General features: G+C 34.9%; 1 protein-coding gene across 1 annotated transcript in view; it reads right to left on the bottom strand.

Moving 5' to 3' along the window:
* The window catches only part of LOC137252029 (uncharacterized), a 36,265-nt gene that overhangs the window by 5,489 nt on the left and 10,430 nt on the right, over window positions 1-20,346 (bottom strand). Inside the window, 2 exon segments of the mRNA XM_067787176.1 lie at window positions 1,279-1,440; window positions 12,979-13,102. Coding sequence (XP_067643277.1) covers window positions 1,279-1,440; window positions 12,979-13,102 — 286 coding nt within the window.

Here is a 20,346-nt window from a genome sequence, read left to right as displayed (position 1 = left end):
GAATAAGTAATGAATTGGTTCCACAGCAACATCAACAGAGAAGCATAAGAAGAAGAAGACGGCGGGATAACACAAATCCGCCGGAGTTGCATGCATTCATTCTGCAAAGCAATTTTCTGGCGGCCAAGTCGAGTTGAGTTCGCCTTTCGCCATATGCCAAAATCTATTTAAGCCTTCTTAAAAAATCTTTACACAATTTCTGGATGGCTGCATCAAATATACGAAGAGCTCTTCCGTTGCTTATGATATACTTTTCGACTTAAAATAATGAATATTGTGGTTGTTGTTGTTGTTGCATTACCAGTGAGAATATTGTGGTAGAATGTAAATACATACTTTAGCACAAATTTGTACAAATAAATGTTTTTTCTTAAAAGAACCAATTTCCTTTAACTATTTTGATGCATTCCCTTTAATTTAACTAGTGAAAAAACTCCTATGAAATGGCAGAGAAATCTCCCTCTCCCTCACATTCATAATACCTACTTTTCTCCTATAACCGGTTTCCGCTTTTTCGAACTTTGTTCAGAATAGGAGGAAAGGGAGAAGTGAAAAAACTCACAAGGAATTTTTATTTAGAATACGAGAAATGGGAGAAGGAAAAAAACTCGCACGGAATTTTTGTTTAGAATCGGGCTGTATATTTTTTTATTTTCGCCTATTTAAAAAAAAAAAGAGTACAATGTAATGCATTACCGAAACTATGTAAACCAATTTCAAAAAATCTGAAATTTTCAGGAGCTCGAAAATTTGTTTTCTTTTTTTAATTTTAATATTCCTCACTTTTTGAATGGAAGAAAAATTAATATAAAGAGCACGAAACAGCATAATCAAAAAGGTTTCTGAAATCATTAAAGAAATTAGAAAACATTTTCCAATTTGGTTTTAATAGTTTGTGCTAAGCGAAAAAAAGGGATGTATTTAATAAAAGATAATAGCTCTAGGGTAGGCAGACAATTGAGGAGTTAAGAGCAACAAGGTGTCAAAGGTTCCCTTTTGCGTAAAACAGCTCTAGTATTTTTACAATCCCTGGTGTACGGAATGAATTTGGCGCTAGATTTTATAAATTGATTCTGGTTTTTGAAATATAAGTGTTTAAATTTTTTCAAAAACAAAAAACAAAATTATAATTTTAAGCCCGCGTATCTCGAATACCACCAGGTCCAATTTGGGAATCATGGCTTTTTGTCTGCCTATGTGTGTAAGTAAATTGACACCGACTACGCAATTCATTGCATTTCTGGTTATGCCAAACCTACATCTATGTACATATATTACCTCCAATCCAAATGTTATATAACCTGTCACCGCTGTTCCATGGTTACTAAGCACTTCCTGCATTGATCGGAGCGTTGAACCCAAATATGCATTGATAATTTGTGCGGGCAGTAGACCCAAAAATGTGGCTTGGTGATAAATTCGGGGATTAATGGCACTGACCTGAAAGAAAATGAAGAGATACAAAATTTAGTAGTTTTCTTTTTTGTTTAGATATGAGTTAACTGATTCAATTGTTTAATAAGGATGTAAAATTTAACATCTCTAATAGGTTGTTAGATTTCACTATGCAATAAGTTTAATAAATATTTTAAATAAACTGTTTTCTTTGCACCAAATAGACTTGTACCATTTTCAGTAATAATAGAAAATAATAAACCGAGAAAATAAGTACCGATTTTTGAAGGCATAGTCTATCTGAACTCAAGCTGTTAAATATCTGGATACACAAAAAATGGACTTATGCCACTTATATATTTTACCGGCAAAAACCTCAAAACGTATGAAAATAAAAAGAACAATCATCCATCAATCACCCACACAAAATTACAGTAAAAGACATTTACATATTACTATTCGCAAATTTGATATTCGGATGTTGTGCATTGGTGATCAGGCAAACAACAGAACGACAAAAATGTTGTTATCAACAAAGGTATGTGAGATTGCGGTTAAGAATTATAAGCGCTTTTGTTTTTCTATGTTTCATCAAAATTTAAATTAAAAAATAATTTGGACTAATTTTTTTCCAAGCTCGGCTTGTATTTAAAATATACGTAGTATCTACATTAATCAAAGTGCTTCATTTTGTTTTGTTAATTTTTCAAAAAATTACACCGAAGATGGCACACTGCCGAAAACGGGTTGTCTCTTAACCAAATTTGACAAGGAATGACAGAAATTCGTTCCGATATATGTACATACATCAAATGAAAGTGCCTTTATAGGTGTGTTTCAACGGGTTTAAAGGGTTGTTCCGGGTTTATTGAAATAACGCTCGTTTCTTAGAAAGTCGTTGAAGTGTTTTCTCTGAAAGAGTTATGAAACAGAAAATACATACTTCACTTATATTTTGCATTTCAACTAATCACCCCTATTCTGCATTTCGATTACGTTCCCGTTCTACGCTCCGCTTCAAACGAAGTTTGGTATTCTGCATTACGACGGAATCGTAAAGAGAAGAGGAAGAGCAAATGATTTTTCGAAATCAGCTGTTGGTATGGAATGTGTGAATATTGGAACAAAATAAATTAAAGAAAATTTGTAAAAAACACTGAAAAACGTTTATATTTTATGATCCACGCCATTTTGTACAAAAAAAAGCAATAGAATATATTGCCGCAGTGTTATATTTTTTTGAGTGAAGTGCTATTATAATTGTAAGTGTGTTTTTGTCGTTCTTTTGGCCAATTCCCTGCCGTGGCCACCAAGTTTTGTTCAAACCGGATTCCTGCACGAATATAGTTGACATTTTCTGAATTTTAAGGATGCTAATCTCATTGCACTGGCCTAAAATACTTTACAAAGGTTTATTTATTCTTTCCGCAAGGATTGTTTACGTTTTCGCTTCACCTTCCTCTACGCCGGCAGCTTGCTTTGGCATATAATTGGACCCAACGAACAGACACAAATTATAGCTGTCTATTATAATAGAATCAATAGCCGCGGCATTATTTATGGAGTTGGAAAGCAACGCATACGAAAATTGCCAGGCGAGAATGGAAAGGCAAATATTGCGAGATTTATGTAATCCATTTGAGATGAGTGACGAATTGTAAGAAATTGAACTTAAAAGTGGTAAAGTTTAATGACTTATTTTCTTATTTAGGTTCAAAGAAAACTTTCGACTTAACAAGGATGCTTTCAAGTATGTGTTAAATACTTTTACGGGGCAAATACGTCCAAGGACTTCGACATCGACATGTTGTTTTTGACATGGAAACATATAAAAAACAATCATCATCAAGCCTTCTACGTTTCTTAACAAGTTTTACTTACATTTTTGTTAAAATTCTGTTATAAATTAATAAAAAAAATAAAAAGAAAATATTTTTCCGCCAACTAATTTGCAACTTAGAAAAACGGAACTACGATAGACTTCCATATATCAAAATCATCAGGTCCGAAAAAAAATTTGATTGAGCCATGTCCGTCCGTCCGTCCGCCTGTCCGTTAACACGATAACTTGAGTAAAATTGAGATATCTTCACCAAATTTTGTACACGAGCTTACCTGGACCCAGAATAGATTGGTATTGAAAATGAGCGAAATCGGATGATAACCACGCCCACTTTTCATATATATAACATTTCGGAAAACTCTAAAAACCTGATTATTTAGTAAATAATACGCCTAGAATGTTGAAATTTGACGTGTGGACTGATATTGAGACTCTTGAGAAAAATTTTTTTACATTTTTGAAAATGGGCGTGGCATCGCCCGCTTGTGATAAAATAAATTTTACAAATATTATTAATCATAAATCAAAAATGGTTAAACCTATCATAACAAAATTCGGCAGAGGGGTTTCCTTTACTATAAGGAATGTTTTGAAGAAAAACTAATGAAATCGGTTAAGGACCACGCCCACTTTTATATAACAGATTTTTAAAAGGATCGTGGACGAACAAAATAAGCTATATCTTTGCAAAAAAGAGCTTTATATCAATGGTATTTCATTTCCCAAGTGTATTTATAACCATAAATAGGAAAAACTTCAAGTTTAAAAAAATGGGCGTGGCACCGCCCCTTTTATGACTAAGCAATTTTCTATGTTTCGGGAGCCATAACTCCAAGACAAATTAACGGATCGTAATAAAATTGGGTACACAAATGTTTCCTATAGCAGGAAATGTTTCTAGAAAAAATGGCCGAGATCGTTCAAAGACTACGCCCACTTTTATATAAAAGATTTTTAAAAGGGTCGTAGACGAAAATAAGCTATATCTTAGCGAAAAAGAGCTTTGTATCAATATAATTAATTGAGTTATAACATTAAATTGGAAACCACTAAAATTTTTGAAAATGGATGTGGCACCGCCCCTTTTATGACTAGGCAATTTTCTGTTTGGGGAGCCATAACTCGAAGAAAAATTAACATATCGTAATGAAATTGTGTACACATATTTTCCTTATAGTAGAAAATATGGACGGGATCGGTTAAAGACCACGGCAACTTAGATAGAAAACAAGTTTAAAAGGGTCGTAGACTAGAATAATAAGCTATAACTAGCAAAAAATAGTTTTGAATCAATGATATTTTCACTTATCCAGTTTTATTGTAAGATGAAATGGGGAGACATTTTTTTTACACGGGAGGTGCCAGGTGTCATGTAGAAATGTAATTTATCTGAAATGAAATGAACAATTGAAGCTCACGCTGAGTATATAATGTTTGGTTACACCCGAACTTAGACACCGTTACTTGTAATTTTTTCATTTTATTAAATACATTTTGGCCAACTCTGCCTGCATACATATGCACAAATGTTTCATGATAACAAAAATGCAATTTTTTCTACAAAAATCAATACCAATTTTTTGTAAGAAGCCAAGAAAAAGATAAGAAAGTAGTACTTGAAAGTATCGTTCAAATGAACTAAGTTACCGTTTTCTTTTCTGAAAATAATGTCGCCCTTTTGTTTCTCACATCTTTCTCGTGAGTTTGTAAGTTCCTTCCACAAAATGCTTTTCACTGAATAAGGAAAGGAGTCTCATTACCTACGAAAATTACCATTTTACATAGCACCAGGTGGCCTAGTTCAAAAGTTAGAATTTAGGAGTGCAACATGCAGGTTTAACTTTTTTACACATATGTACTTACAACTGTTTTAATGTTTCTTACATAAAAAGCAATTTAAAGCAAATCACGCAACCGTAAGTTGTGCACAAAAATCAATTAGGCAATAATTTTATCGTGAAAACAAGTTGAGTTACTCTGCGATTGTGCGAATGTACTGGAGATGGGCGTGGGACTAAATAGCTAGTCCCGAATCTGCTTCTCCCGACCTAATATTTTTAGACTCAGATAACGCACAACCCGTGCGAAATCACCAATAGGTACCAATATATTTTGGTAGGTAAAATTTCAAAAAATTTAGCTTTTTCAACAAATTTATTGTTTGATATCACGGCTGTTCAAAAATTTTTATAACGAAGTGCAAATCACAATATATATATGCAAGATTATATATACACTGAAACATTTTTAAATTGGAAAAAATATTAAATTTGAATAGTACTCTTAATGAATAAATTTTGAATTAGAATTTTTCTCAGTGCTACAATATTTTTGAAAAAATTTTTGTTGTCGATTTGTTAGTGAAAATTTATATACGGACAATGCCAGGACGCTCTATGCCTCTAATGCACCTTTGTTTAGAGCCATGACCGAATTTAATCTATTCTCAAATTATTTAACCATCGATTTTTCTTTGCCTAAGCACACTTTTAAATCAATACTCAGTGATATTTCTTCTGTGTAATCTGTTATTTTATTGTAGTACAAGTGGTGTGTAATTATCTTAGTTTATCATTAGCAAAGCTAAATCTCTGTTAAATAGTCTGTAAGGCCTGAAACACCATATACTGTAATTAATTAACTAAATAAATAAATAAAAAAATTTGAATATCATACCGAAGTGCCTTGGCTTCATATGGAAGTGCTTTTTCTTTGCACTTTCATATGAAATTCAGGCACTTTCAATCGAATCGAATTTATATATGCAGGCATATATGAGTGATATGCATTTTTTTTCTATTCGAAGTGTGAATTTGTATCTGTGTCTATTCTTCAGGGCAAAACAAAAACAAAAGTGCTATAAGAGTATAGGGGTTGAGCAGCTCTGTTTGATATATTTATTGTATGTAGGTTCACCCATATTGCGAATAGTATGTAATACACCCACAATTCGAGAAGTTATTATTATTCAAAAGCACAAGAAAGCAGTTTTGTGCCGGCTGGCTCTCCAAATTGTAGAGACCATCGTATTACTTCTAATCCTGTTTCATTTTGTTAATTTTAGAACTAGTACCTGGCTCCCATTGCCATCTCTAGCATTTACATACATAAATTGATCAGCCTTTTCTGTTCTATCAAATATTTTTATACTCAGTTGAGCAGAGCTCACAGAGTATATTAAGTTTGATTGGATAACGGTTGGTTGTACATATATAAAGGAATCGAGATAGATATAGACTTCCATATATCAAAATAATCAGGATCGAAAAAAAATTTGATTGAGCCATGTCCGTCCGTCCGTCCGTCCGTCCGTCCGTCCGTTAACACGATAACTTGAGTAAATTTTGAGATAACTTGATGAAATTTGGTACGTAGGTTCCTGAGCACTCATCTCAGATCGCTATTTAAAATGAACGATATCGGACTATAACCACGCCCACTTTTCGATATCGAAAATTTCGTAAAACCGAAAAAGTGCGATAATTCATTACCAAAGACAGATAAAGCGACGAAACTTGGTAGATGAGTTGAATTTATGACGCAGAATAGAAAATTAGTAAAATTTTGGACAATGGGCGTGGCACCGCCCACTTTTAAAAGAAGGTAATTTATAATTTTTGCAATTACTATATGTACGCCTAATAAAAATTAGCAAAATCGGAGAAGGACCACGCCCACTAAAAAAAAAAAATTTTTTTAAAGTAAAATTTTAACAAAAAATTTAATATCTTTACAGTATATAAGTAAATTATGTCAAAATTCAACTCCAGTAATGACACGGTGCAACAAAATACAAAAATAAAAGAAAATTTCAAAATGGGCGTGGCTCCGGCATAGATTTTATGATGCTAACTATTTTCTGTGAAAACGGGCGAAATCGGTTTATGCCACGCCCAGTTTTTATACACAGTCGTTCGTCTGTCCTTCCGCATGGCCGTTAACACGATAACTTGAGCAAAAATCGACATATCTTTAATGAACTTAGTTCACGTACTTAATTGAACTCACTTTATTTTGGTATGAAAAATGAACGAAATCCGATAATGACCACGCCCACTTTTTCGATATCGAAAATTACTAAAAATGAAAAAAATGCCATAATTCTATACCAAATACGAAAAAAGGGATGAAACATGGTGAGGTAATTGGATTGGTTTATTGACACGAAATACAACTTTAGAAAAAACTTTATAAAATGGTTGTGACACCTACCATATTAAGTAGAAGAAAATGAAAAAATTCCGCAGGGCGAAATAAAAAACCCTTAAAATCTTGGCAGGTATTACATATATAAATAAATTAGCGGTATCCAACAGATGATGTTCTGTGTCACCCTGGTCCACATTTTGGTCGCGATCTGGAAAACGCCTTCACAGATACAACTACCACCACTCCCTTTTAAAACTCTCATTAATACCTTTAATTTGATACCCATATCGTACAAACACATTCTAGAGTCACCCTGGTCCACCTTTATGGCGATATTTCGAAACGGCGTCCACTTATAGAACTAAGGCCCACTCCCTTTTAAAATACTCATTAACACCTTTCTTTTGATACCCATATTGTACAAACAAATTCTAGGGTCACCCCTGGTCCACCTTTATGGCGATATCTCGAAACGGCGTCCACCTATGGAACTAAGGATTACTCCCTTTTAAAATACTCATTAATACCTTTCTTTTGATACCCATATTGTACAAACAAATTCTAGGGTCACCCCTGGTCCACCTTTATGGCGGTATCTTACTAAGGATAACTCCCTTTTAAAATACTCATTAACACCTTTCTTTTGATACCCATATTGTACAAACAAATTCAAGGGTCACCCCTGGTCCACCTTTATGGCGATATCTCGAAACTGCGTCCACCTATGGAACTAAGGATAACTCCCTTTTAAAATACTCATTAACACCTTTCATTTGATACCCATATCGTACAAACGCATTCTAGAGTCACCCTTGGTCCACCTTTATGGCGATATCTCGAAAAGGCAACCACCTATACAACTACCACCTCTCCCTTTTAAAACCCTCATTAATACCTTTAATTTGATACCCATATCGTACAAACAAATTCTAGGGTCACACCTGGTCCACCTTTATGGCGATATCTCGAAACGGTGTCCACCTCTGGAACTAAGCATCACTCCCTTTTAAAATAATCATTAACACCTTTCCTTTGATACCCATATTGTACAAACAAATTCTAGGGTCACCCCTGGTCCACCTTTATGGCGATATCTCGAAACGGCGTCCACCTATGGAACTAAGGATTACTCCCTTTTAAAATACTCATTAACATCTTTCGTTTGATACCCATATTGTACAAACGCATTCTAGGGTCACACCTGGTCCACCTTTGTGGCGATATCTCGAAAAGACGAACACCTATAGAACGAAGGCCCACTCCCTTTTAAAAATACTCATTAACACCTTTCATTTGATACCCATATCGTACTAACAAAGTCTAGAGTCATCCCTGGTCCACCTTTATTGCGATACCTCGAAACGGCGTCCACCTATAGAACTAAGGCCCACTCCCTCTTAAAATACTCATTAACTCCTTTCGTTTGATACCCATATCGTACAAACATATTCTAAAGTAACCCCTGGTCCACCTTTATGGTGATATCTCGAAAAGGCGAACACCTATAGAACGAAGGCCCACTCCCTTTTAAAAATACTCATTAACACCTTTCATTTGATACCCATATCGTACTAACAAAGTCTAGAGTCACCCCTGGTCCACCTTTATTGCGATACCTCGAAAAGGCGTCCACCTATAGAACTAAGGCCCACTCCCTTTTAAAATACTCATTAACTCCTTTCGTTTGATGCCCATATTGTACAAACAAATTCTAGGGTCACCCCTGGTCCACCTTTATGGCGATATCTCGAAACGGCGTCCACCTATGGAACTAAGGATTACTCCCTTTTAAAATACTCATTAACACCTTTCATTTGATACCCATATCGTACAAACGCATTCTAGAGTCACCCCTGGTCCACCTTTATGGCGATATCTCGAAAAGGCGACCACCTATACAACAACCACCACTCCCTTTTAAAACCCTCATTAATACCTTTAATTTGATACCCATATCGTACAAACACATTCTAGAGTCACCCCTGGTCCACCTTTATGGCGATATTTCGAAACGGCTTCCACATATAGAACTAAGGCCCACTCCCTTTTAAAATACTCATTAACACCTTTCGTTTGATGCCCATATTGTACAAACAAATTCTAGGGTCACCCCTGGTCCACCTTTATGGCGATATCTCGAAACGACGTCCACCTATTGAACTAAGGATTACTCCCTTTTAAAATAATCATTAACACCTTTCATTTGATACCCATATCGTACAAACGCATTCTAGAGTCACCCCTGTCCACCTTTATGGCGATATCTCGAAAAGGCGACCACCTATACAACAACCACCACTCCCCTTTTAAAACCCTCATTAATACCTTTAATTTGATACCCATATCGTACAAACACATTCTAGAGTCAACCCTGGTCCACCTTTATGCCGATATTTCGAAACGGTATCCACCTATAGAACTAAGGCCCACTCCCTTTTAAAATACTCATTAACACCATTCGTTTGATGCCCATATTGTACAAACAAATTCTAGGGTCACCCCTGGTCCACCTTTATGACGATATCTCGAAACGGTGTCCACCTCTGGAACTAAGCATCACTCCCTTTTAAAATAATCATTAACACCTTTCATTTGATACCCATATCGTACAAACGCATTCTAGAGTCAACCCTGATCCACCTTTATGGCTATGTCCCTAAATAGCGTCCACCTGTAGAACTATGGCCCACTCCCTCATAAAATACTCTTTAATACCTTCCATTTGATACACATGTCATACAAACACATTCCAGGGTTTCCCTCGGTTCCTACATGGTTATTTTCCCTTTTGTTGTCACCATAGCTCTCAACTGAGTATGTAATGTTCGGTTACACCCGAACTTAACCTTCCTTACTTGTTTATTCTACTTTTGTTAGCTTTCGTATAATTACAGGTTTAAATATTACGAATAATTTTAGTAATAACGAAAATTCAAGTTTCATTCAAGCAAAGCGAATTTCAACCAATTAAATCGAGTCATTATTTTTATTTCACTATTAGCCAATATTGTAGTCAATGCAATTTGAAATACTTAAATATTTATGCAGTAAATACTCATCATTAACAATTTAATTAGTATTATAGATAAGAGTTTGTTAAATTGCTCGACTTCAATTTATAATGGATTTCAATTTAGAATTTAAATTTAGATTACCTAATTTCTATTTTTTTTTTTAAGTTTAAAAGTACACATGTTTACTTTATGTTAATTATATCTGTAAATAAATTTGCATAGAGAACGCTCCCTTTAGCTATTTCTGAGATAGAGTGTCTTGAAGCCGGCAACCGAGGTAGATCGATCTTCCACTCAGTCATCGATATGGAAACGCATTAAAACTTGAAGTTCTGGCAGTGTGCTTTAGCGTTTGTTTAGAATTTACTTCCACGCATACTCGAAACTAAAGTTAGTTCTCATCTTAGATTAACAATTTTCTTGACGGTTTTTGTTATTAAAATAACTACAACGGCAACTGCTTTTGCTAGTAAAAAAATAATTTTTCATTTAAATGCCTTATGGAACCGGCTGTAAAAGAAGGCGAATAATGGAGAACAAAGGTATTGTACTTTAATATTTGATTTTAACGACGTATTTCTAAAGCACATGGTAATTTAAAAAAAGAACAATCGAGCTCATTATTTCTAAACATGGTATCTCGAAACAAAGAAAATTTGCATTCCATGAATATATAGCTAGTGTCAACTAGTCTAGAGATCCGTTTCTAGTGGAGTGGAACCATTTAGCCGCATGCACAAAAACAGTATTTGCTCCGACCCCAGTTTGCGAGTAAAGGTTGTGTCATTTGTTTCTGAAGCAAAAACAAACAAGTCACCTATTAGTTAGAAACTCGAGTCTGAGCAATTGCTCGCTTTTTATACAAAAGTCCCATTGCTTATTCTCTGGTCATTGTTTAATCTCACACACTACATGCATACATATATGCACCTATAAAATAAAACATTTAAGAATGAATGTGCTTATAAAACAAAAAACGGAAAAACGTGGATATGCATATTTGTATGTTTGTACAAAATAAATATAATTATTTAAAAATTTTATACCAAGCAGCTGTTGTAATGTGGCTAGCCGCAGAAAAGTTGATAAAAAACAAGTTATCTGGTATCTGAAAGTAAACACTTAAAATTGTTGATTTTCAATAAGACAAAAGCAAAAAACAAAAAAAACACAATAATCTTTATTTATTACTGAAAACACTCAGAATTACATATTTATTATTATAAATTAATGCCGTGAAACACAATTCAACTTTTCCAAAAGTAATTTATATGAAAGAGAAAGTTTTTGAGGGAGCTACTGTAGATCTGTTTTTAGTTTCACAATACTTTATAGCACCTGGCTGGGTATTTGAGCTAACCAATTTTTTTTTTTTCAAATATCGCGCCAAAAGACTTTCTACGCGGCAAGTTTTGTTGCGGGAACTCGTTACTTGCACGGTTGAGAATTTTGGTTTAAATCTTAAACATTTTGGTCTACATATATGACCAAACTTTTTTTTTGTTTTTGCAAAGTTAAAAACGAATCGAGTTCATATGACTGGTTTTGAATTGAAATGTTTTGGTTTAAATTTTAGTCCAGAAAATTTCCCTTTTTCAAATTTCTGGATAAAATTTTTGTTTCCGAACATATGATCAGTCGATAAAGAATAACCACAAGTGTAAGTTGTGTCTCGTTTATATGTATAACCTAGTTGCATAACGTAAATTTTAATGACCATGTATCTGAAATGAATGTCCCCCCCCCCCCCCCCCCCCTTTTTATATATTTGTGCTTACTTACAGTCCTGAAGATGGCTTCAGACTGAAGCCGAAATATTGACAAATTAAAAAAACCAACGAAATTTTAAACATTATGTTTTATTTAACCACGGCCTTTAAGCTCATTATTATTAACATAACGTAAACGCATAAGGCTATAAAAATTACCAAAAATTTTAACCTAAATATATTAAAAATTGGTTTTATCCTCTTATAGTTTATAATATAGACCAAAAAAGTTTAAAAACGCGTTACGGGTAAAAATTTGTGGTTTTGGTTTTACCATTATTATCGAAAATTATATTTTTCAAGTGTCTCTACTAAAATTAAATCCAGAATATCTTTGAAATGGCTTAAACTATTTATTGTTTTTAAAAGAAGTATAAAATAGCTTAAAATCAGGAGTAAACTTTGCCAGGTGTAGGAAATAAACTAAAATGCTTGAAGGTGTGAGGAAGAGGAGGTGGCGGGGAAGGCTAACGTGTGGAGAGTTGCTTGTGTTCTGCAACTAGCTTTACGTTGCCGGTCTACTCTTGACAACTCCCTGAAACTTTTAAATATAAAATCTTTCTTGGGCTTTATAGTTAATTTAAATTTTATTTGAACTAACGAATATTTGATCAAAGATTGAAATTGAAACTTTAAGTAAGTAAAAGAAAACTGATTGGAAGAAATTGAATTGAAAAGTCAAATAGTTGCACAAACAAGTTGGTTATTGATTATCATGTAGAACAAAGAAAACAATTTGCATAAGGAGGCAGTCTAATGTACATACATAAATATACAAATATACTTTTTTTTTTTTAATACTACTCACCGCAAAAATTGTATTTTGCAAACCAAACGGAATGGGCGTTAAACGTGTGAATAAAACTACTTTGAACGCTTTTGGTCCAGAAATTACGCGCAGTATAGCACGGCCAGTCTCATTTTTAATTAACCTGCAAAGAAAAATTCAAGAAAGTGAAAATTTTCAGAATATCGCAAACATACAAAAAAGTATAAATGAGAATATAACACAAGGGAGCGTAAGTTCGAGTGAAACCGAACAATATTGTGGCGAATTTTAACATCACTAAGGTTTTTTAATTAAATGCACAACAACAAAAACATTAAAGCAAGCTACATAAACACATTCATCATCATTTATGCACATACAAGGCAACGGAGAGATACTCCCAAACACATGTAATCATCAGCCGAAGTAGTACTCACATATACACACGCATATGGCTACAAACTACAAATATACATGTATATGGCTGGTAACCAAGCATGAAGTCGGCGAAATTACTAGACCTTAGGAGAAATGGGTGAACGAGGAAACCGACAGTATAAAAGCAGCGCAAGCTGAGGCTTGACTAAGCAGTTTGATTTAAACATGCAATTAGTTGTGAAGTATAAGAGTTATTGTGAAGTAATCTCAAAGTAGCCTAATAAAGACCATTTTGCATTATTGAATATTGCAGTTATTTATTCAACAGTTTAGCGATTCGAACGTTAGCAGAAAGTTTGGAATAAGCGGAACTTCTCTAAGCTCGTTACAATATATACTAAATTATTCTATTTTTGTCTTTTAGAAATTTTCGAAATGGAAAAGCGTTTTTGAGATTCGCAATTTTACGCAACTTATCGTATAAAAGGATATTGCTAATAGTTTTGACACATGTCTTTCTATCTCTAATGTCGGCAGCATATTTTGGTAGGTGAACAACGCTAAGTGTATGGGTACTGCTGGGTATAAAAATTGCATGTTGTTTTAAAGCATACACCCCTCCGTTTACGCAAATGCTGGTTGGATTTTGTTTATTTTTTAAGCTACATATATGTTTATTTATTTATTTCTATTCTTTGTTCCTTAAAGTCTCTGACGTTATAGGCCTTGATAATTTTCTACCAATTGCGGGCTGTTCTAAATATATAAATATTTACTTTCGAAATTAGTTTAATTATGAGAAACGGAACGAAGAGGATATTAAAAATGTTTATGCAAATAATTACGTTCTATTATTTATTGGCAATAATTTAGCATACATGTATTAGTATCAGGCATCTCACCCTGATTGGGTGCCTAGGCGATCGTTTTACAAAAATACAAGTGAATTTTTTCTGATAAATTTTTCTCTTTACAATAATTTATTTCGTATTACACTTGTTTTGTAAAACGGGTCCCGAAAACGAGATTTTTTCGATCTGAATCACGGACCCTATTAAAGGCAGGTGGTAAAGAATTCGAAGAAAAAGTTCTCTTCATGATGTGTACGAGTTTTATGCAGATCTGTTTTTAAACGGTTTTTAGCTAGTAAGCTCAAAGGCTTTGCTGGCTGCCACATGTTATTAGAAATGACGAACACGATCCTACCTAGAATATATTCCTAGGGAAACCGAACTTTGGTAGCATATGAAGTTTTGATGCCCACACAGAGTTGAAAAGAACAGATGAATGGTGAATAAGAAGTGATAACTGGAGGTATTAAGCGCCAATTAAAGGGTACTTTAATTCGATCAAGGAACTTCATACCGGTTTGTCTCATCATGGTCTCTATGTTTATATATGTATATATATTTTTCGTTAAGATTGAAGTCCCTTCTTTTGGTCCAGCACGCGGTTGCAATACGAAGAGTAACTCTCACAAAGAGCTCAACGAACTTACCTAAATAAGAATGTAATGAAGTTTACCCCGTTCGCTGTTTTGCTAAGTAAAAGTCCTTCTTTACATTACGTAGACAATGCTCCCACCGAGGCGTGGTCACTTAGGGCCTACTCCATCTCCCCTATTTCATATCATTCAGTAAATATTCAATCACCAGCAGAACATAGGATTCATAGATCTATTCATTTATACAAATCTCCTTTAAAAATAATTCGAATGTTGGCGGGAACTGCCCTAGCTACCAAATATTTATTAGTCTAACTAATAACCCAACACATGCAAAAGGTACGTGCACCTTAATTACTTAGTATGTAGTTCGAAGTAACAATTTAGCGTACTACATTATTACAGTGATTAAATTGCTACATATACCAAGTGTTAGGTTCATAAATGATTGATCGCGTGCTTTGCAACAAATTATTACCCAAAGTCCATTCAAGTTAAGCGATAAATGTTCACATACACTGAAAGAAATGGTGATAGTAAAATCAACAAATCGGTTATGTTCTTGACTTAGCGGAGATTCGGTAAAATTTATCGAATTGAAATGAAATGAATTATGGTTAATTTGACCGAGTTCTTTGTCAAGCGAACAAATTAGTTTAGTCAATTCAACAAAAGAGAAATTGTCGTTCTCAAGTTAACAAAATTTCAATCTAGCTGATTTTTCTCTTAAAAGCCTTCCGCGATTTACAACCAGATTGACTGAATTTTGTGTGTGTTAGTGCAGTCGGGTGGCTTCGTGACACACGTATTTGTTGTCGGCTACACGTTGATGAAAATCAAAAATTTTTGATTTTTTCATTTGACGCCAGCTTATTTGATAGTCGCGGGGTGTTATTGACAAACCGCAGTGTTGTATTTAGTTTGTGTCGACATTCAAAATGAACAAGTGCGCGGAAGAACAGCAATTCATATTAAAATTTATTGAAAATTATCAATGTTTAGCAGCTTTATGGAATGTAAAGCTTTTATTATTATTTAATAAAATTTTTATAAATTTTTTTATTATTTAATAAAACTGCTGTAGTTGCAAGTAAAAAAATTCATCATCCGATGACGGAATATTCACGTCCGAACGCTACGGTTTCTCAATGCAAATGTTGATTGATGGCTTTTTATTTGATAGTCGCGGGGCAAGCGTCAAATACCCGATACGCACACATACAAAAATTCAGTCAATCTGGTTGTAAATCGCGGAAGGCTTTAACACAACTGACCTTGCAGGTTATTTCAACGGCGATCAACTGTCAGTACATGAGCAAATTTCAAAGAGAATTTTACGCTCACTGCGCTCTCTACTTTGTTCTTATGACGATGGTGCCAGTTGTTAAAAAAGAAAACATCAAAATAAGAAAACCATTAAATCGAAAAAACAGACAAAATGGGAAAACAATAAAAAACTAGTTTTTCGGTTATCTATACAAAACCAAAAAACCCTTTTTTGAATTTACTGTGCAAAAAATTATGAGATACCGGGACACCTATTTATCGGGTACAATTTTGCAACTTCTCGCCCAAGCAAAAAGCAAAATTGCGACCTCTTGTTGCAAAAGTTTTGCTTGAACGAAGAGAATATTTCCAGAGTTAGTAACATTTTGTTCAAGTTTTTATGAATTTTCACTCACGCGAACGAATCTAATAAGATAATAAAAAAAATATCCTTTTTTATGTTGATTTTTCCGACAAAATAAAAGTTTGAGTTGTTTTGGAATCGTTTTAACCTAAAGTGTTACGAAAATTAAACTTGCCGAATTACATGTAAAGTTACTCCAGTGGTGAATTACTTTCCAGCGTTTTGATTCTTTACTTTTCTATAACTTAGAAGTTCTCTTTTTAAAATGTTACGTCACACATTTATACTACAAGTTTTGCTCAAAACAATCAAGTGTGGTAACTACATGCGAGAGAAGAAATTGAGAATGAGCTGAGCTGCAACTGAAAGAATTGAGAATCAGTTTTGTGACTACTATTTTCATTTCTATATTCATATGTATGTATGTATGTATATGTAGCAAGCATGCGTATTTATGTATTCACACATTTACGTATTTATATGGCGGCCGCCGTGGTGTGATGGTAGCGTGCTCCACCTACCACACCGAAGACCCTGGGTTCACACCCCGGGAAAAGCAACATCAAAATTTTAGAAACAAGCTTTTTCAATTAGAAGAAAAATTTTATAAGCGGAGTCGCCCCTCGGCAGTGTTCGGCAAGCACTCCGAGTGTATTTCTGCCATGAAATGCTCTCAGTGAAAACTCATATGCCTTGCAGATGCCGTTCGGAGTCAGCATAAAACAAGTAGGTCGCGTCCCGCCAATTTGCAAGAAAAATTAAAAAGGAGCACTACGCAAATTGGAAGAGAAGTTCTGCCTAAAATCTCTTCGGAGGTTATCGCGCCTTACATTTATTTATTTATATGGCAACATAGGTACTGTCTAAGCTTTGGGCAATTGAGGGCGAGCAGTTTAATAAGAGTTATAAATGAGTAATTTTATGTGCTTGTAAGCGTATGAGTCGTGGCACAGTGGCTGACGTACCCGACCAAACGCCCGGGGTTGCGGGTTCAACTCCCACCAAGCATTCCTTTTTTTAAATTTATAAATTATTATTATTAATGGACTGTGTTGAGTTTATGGGGTTTTTGATTCAATGTATTCCATTTATTGAGTTGGGTAGTTTTAGGGTTATTGGTGTATTTAAGTCATGGAAGGATGCATAGCATCAGTATACCTTTTATTTATTTAATGTGGGGGCGAGCACTGGGGGGCTCTGAGGCTTCGCTCTACTGAGCCACCTCATCCTCTATTTGAAGAACCCTTTAAAATGTGATATGGAGGCGAGCACGGGACGGCTCTGAGGTATTGGCACCCCATTTTCTACAAGAAAAACCTCTATTTATTTAATTTGGGGCGAGAGTTGGGCACTCTGAGGTTTCGCTCTAATGAGCCACCTCATCTTCTATTTGAAGAACCCCTTCAAAGTGTGATATGGAGGCGAGCACTGGGCTCTGATGTATTAGCACACCATCCGAAGAACCTCTATTTATTTAATTTGGGGCGAGAGTTGGGCACTCTGAGGTTTCGCTCTAATGAGCCACCTCATCTTCTATTTGAAGAACCCCTTCAAAGTGTGATATGGAGGCGAGCACTGGGCTCTGATGTATTAGCACACCATCCGAAGAACCTCCATTTTAATTAAAAAACTCAAACTATGTCTTTAGAATATTTCACTAACCAGTTGAGAATTACAAGCACACTCAATGGCTACTGAAACAAACGAACGAAAAATGTTCATAGTTTAAGTCGCTTAAACATACTCCCCCCTTAGACGGCTTAGTCGTCTAATGAAACTTCCATACGAGCCAGTCATCCGGCTCGAAGGACCATGTCTAAAGGCTCCATTACTGATACTTAGCATAGACTTGACTTGGCTTGCGAACTGTCACTTACAGTTCTGTTAAATTAACATTGCATGTTACTGATTACTCAAAACTTAACTTGACTTAGCAGTCTGTTGAATTTTGATTTTCTATGTAAGTTCTAAGTGACGTTTACATTTTGAGATGCCATTTGTTTGTTTCCATTTCATTTTGACATTTTGTTATACAAATTGACATTTATTTAAAAATAAATTTCAACGCTGATTATGATGCCAGATTTTATGCGCCAAGTGGAGTATAATCGTGGCTAAGTTGCCAAGTTTACGCCAAGTCAAGTCAAGTCTATGCTAAGTATCAGTAATGGGGGCTTAAGCTTTGGGCAATTGAGGGCGAGCAGTTTAATAAGAGTTATAAATGAGTAATTTTATGTGCTTGTAAGCGTATGAGTCGTGGCACAGTGGCTGACGTACCCGACCAAACGCCCGGGGTTGCGGGTTCAACTCCCACCAAGCATTCCTTTTTTTAAATTTATAAATTATTATTATTAATGGACTGTGTTGAGTTTATGGGGTTTTTGATTCAATGTATTCCATTTATTGAGTTGGGTAGTTTTAGGGTTATTGGTGTATTTAAGTCATGGAAGGATGCATAGCATCAGTATACCTTTTATTTATTTAATGTGGGGGCGAGCACTGGGGGGCTCTGAGGCTTCGCTCTACTGAGCCACCTCATCCTCTATTTGAAGAACCCTTTAAAATGTGATATGGAGGCGAGCACGGGACGGCTCTGAGGTATTGGCACCCCATTTTCTACAAGAAAAACCTCTATTTATTTAATTTGGGGCGAGAGTTGGGCACTCTGAGGTTTCGCTCTAATGAGCCACCTCATCTTCTATTTGAAGAACCCCTTCAAAGTGTGATATGGAGGCGAGCACTGGGCTCTGATGTATTAGCACACCATCCGAAGAACCTCTATTTATTTAATTTGGGGCGAGAGTTGGGCACTCTGAGGTTTCGCTCTAATGAGCCACCTCATCTTCTATTTGAAGAACCCCTTCAAAGTGTGATATGGAGGCGAGCACTGGGCTCTGATGTATTAGCACACCATCCGAAGAACCTCCATTTTAATTAAAAAACTCAAACTATGTCTTTAGAATATTTCACTAACCAGTTGAGAATTACAAGCACACTCAATGGCTACTGAAACAAACGAACGAAAAATGTTCATAGTTTAAGTCGCTTAAACAGGTACTTTCATACAAAGCTGTCGCAACAACTTTTTTTTGTTCATTTGACTACTAAAACGGTCAATTACGAATCAACGATTTGTGCGCAGTTGATTTGACATCTTGTTGCGATGGATAAAAATTGACAGAAAATTCGGGTGAATTGACCCGTATTTCGGTTGGTTTTACCAGTCTTTTTCTTTCAGTGTATGTACATGTGATTTCATAAATGAAACCAAATAATAAATGTTATTATAGTCCAAAGCTGAATAGATAAGCTTTAACTAAATAATGACAGTAAATTATAATACAGTGCTATGACTCTTATTGTGAAATTTAACACCTTCATAAACAGTCAGATAATGAAAAGGTGCTAAAAGGAGTACTAAACTGTAACGTATCCAACAAAGATTGCCGAGTTATGAAAGTTAGCAAAGTTGTTTTATGTACAATTTAGAAACATGTGCAATTTGTTATAAGCAAATATGTATGAGTAAGCAGATGACAGGACAGGTTTCAATACCCCAATTTCCACGAAAATTTCTTCCTTTCCTTTTGACTAGGAACTGTTCCAACACCAGCGTAACTGAAAATATGGCAACGAAATTTTAGAAAAAGTATTTAAAAACTGTGAGCGCCAAAGCTGAAACTACTTTCCGACAAAAACTTTCCAATGTGGATTTTTAATTTATTTTTATCCACTTTTTAGCAACAGAAATTAACTTTAAACTGGATAAAAGCAGTACTTATTAAGAAGACTACCCACTCAATTAGATATCAACTAGGGCAACAAGAAATACAAGTGGTTGACATGTGGAGAGTTGCAAGAGTAAATCGGTTGATTTATAATATAATATTTATTCGCTTAGTATGCAAAAAGGGCCCGATAAATGAAAAATGTATATAAATATGACGTCAATTTC

Source organism: Eurosta solidaginis, chromosome 5 (assembly GCF_040869045.1).
Source record: "Eurosta solidaginis isolate ZX-2024a chromosome 5, ASM4086904v1, whole genome shotgun sequence".
Lineage (NCBI taxonomy): Eukaryota > Metazoa > Arthropoda > Insecta > Diptera > Tephritidae > Eurosta > Eurosta solidaginis.
The sequence above is the reverse complement of the archived record's forward strand: the minus strand, read 5'-3'. Positions and strand labels throughout refer to the sequence as shown.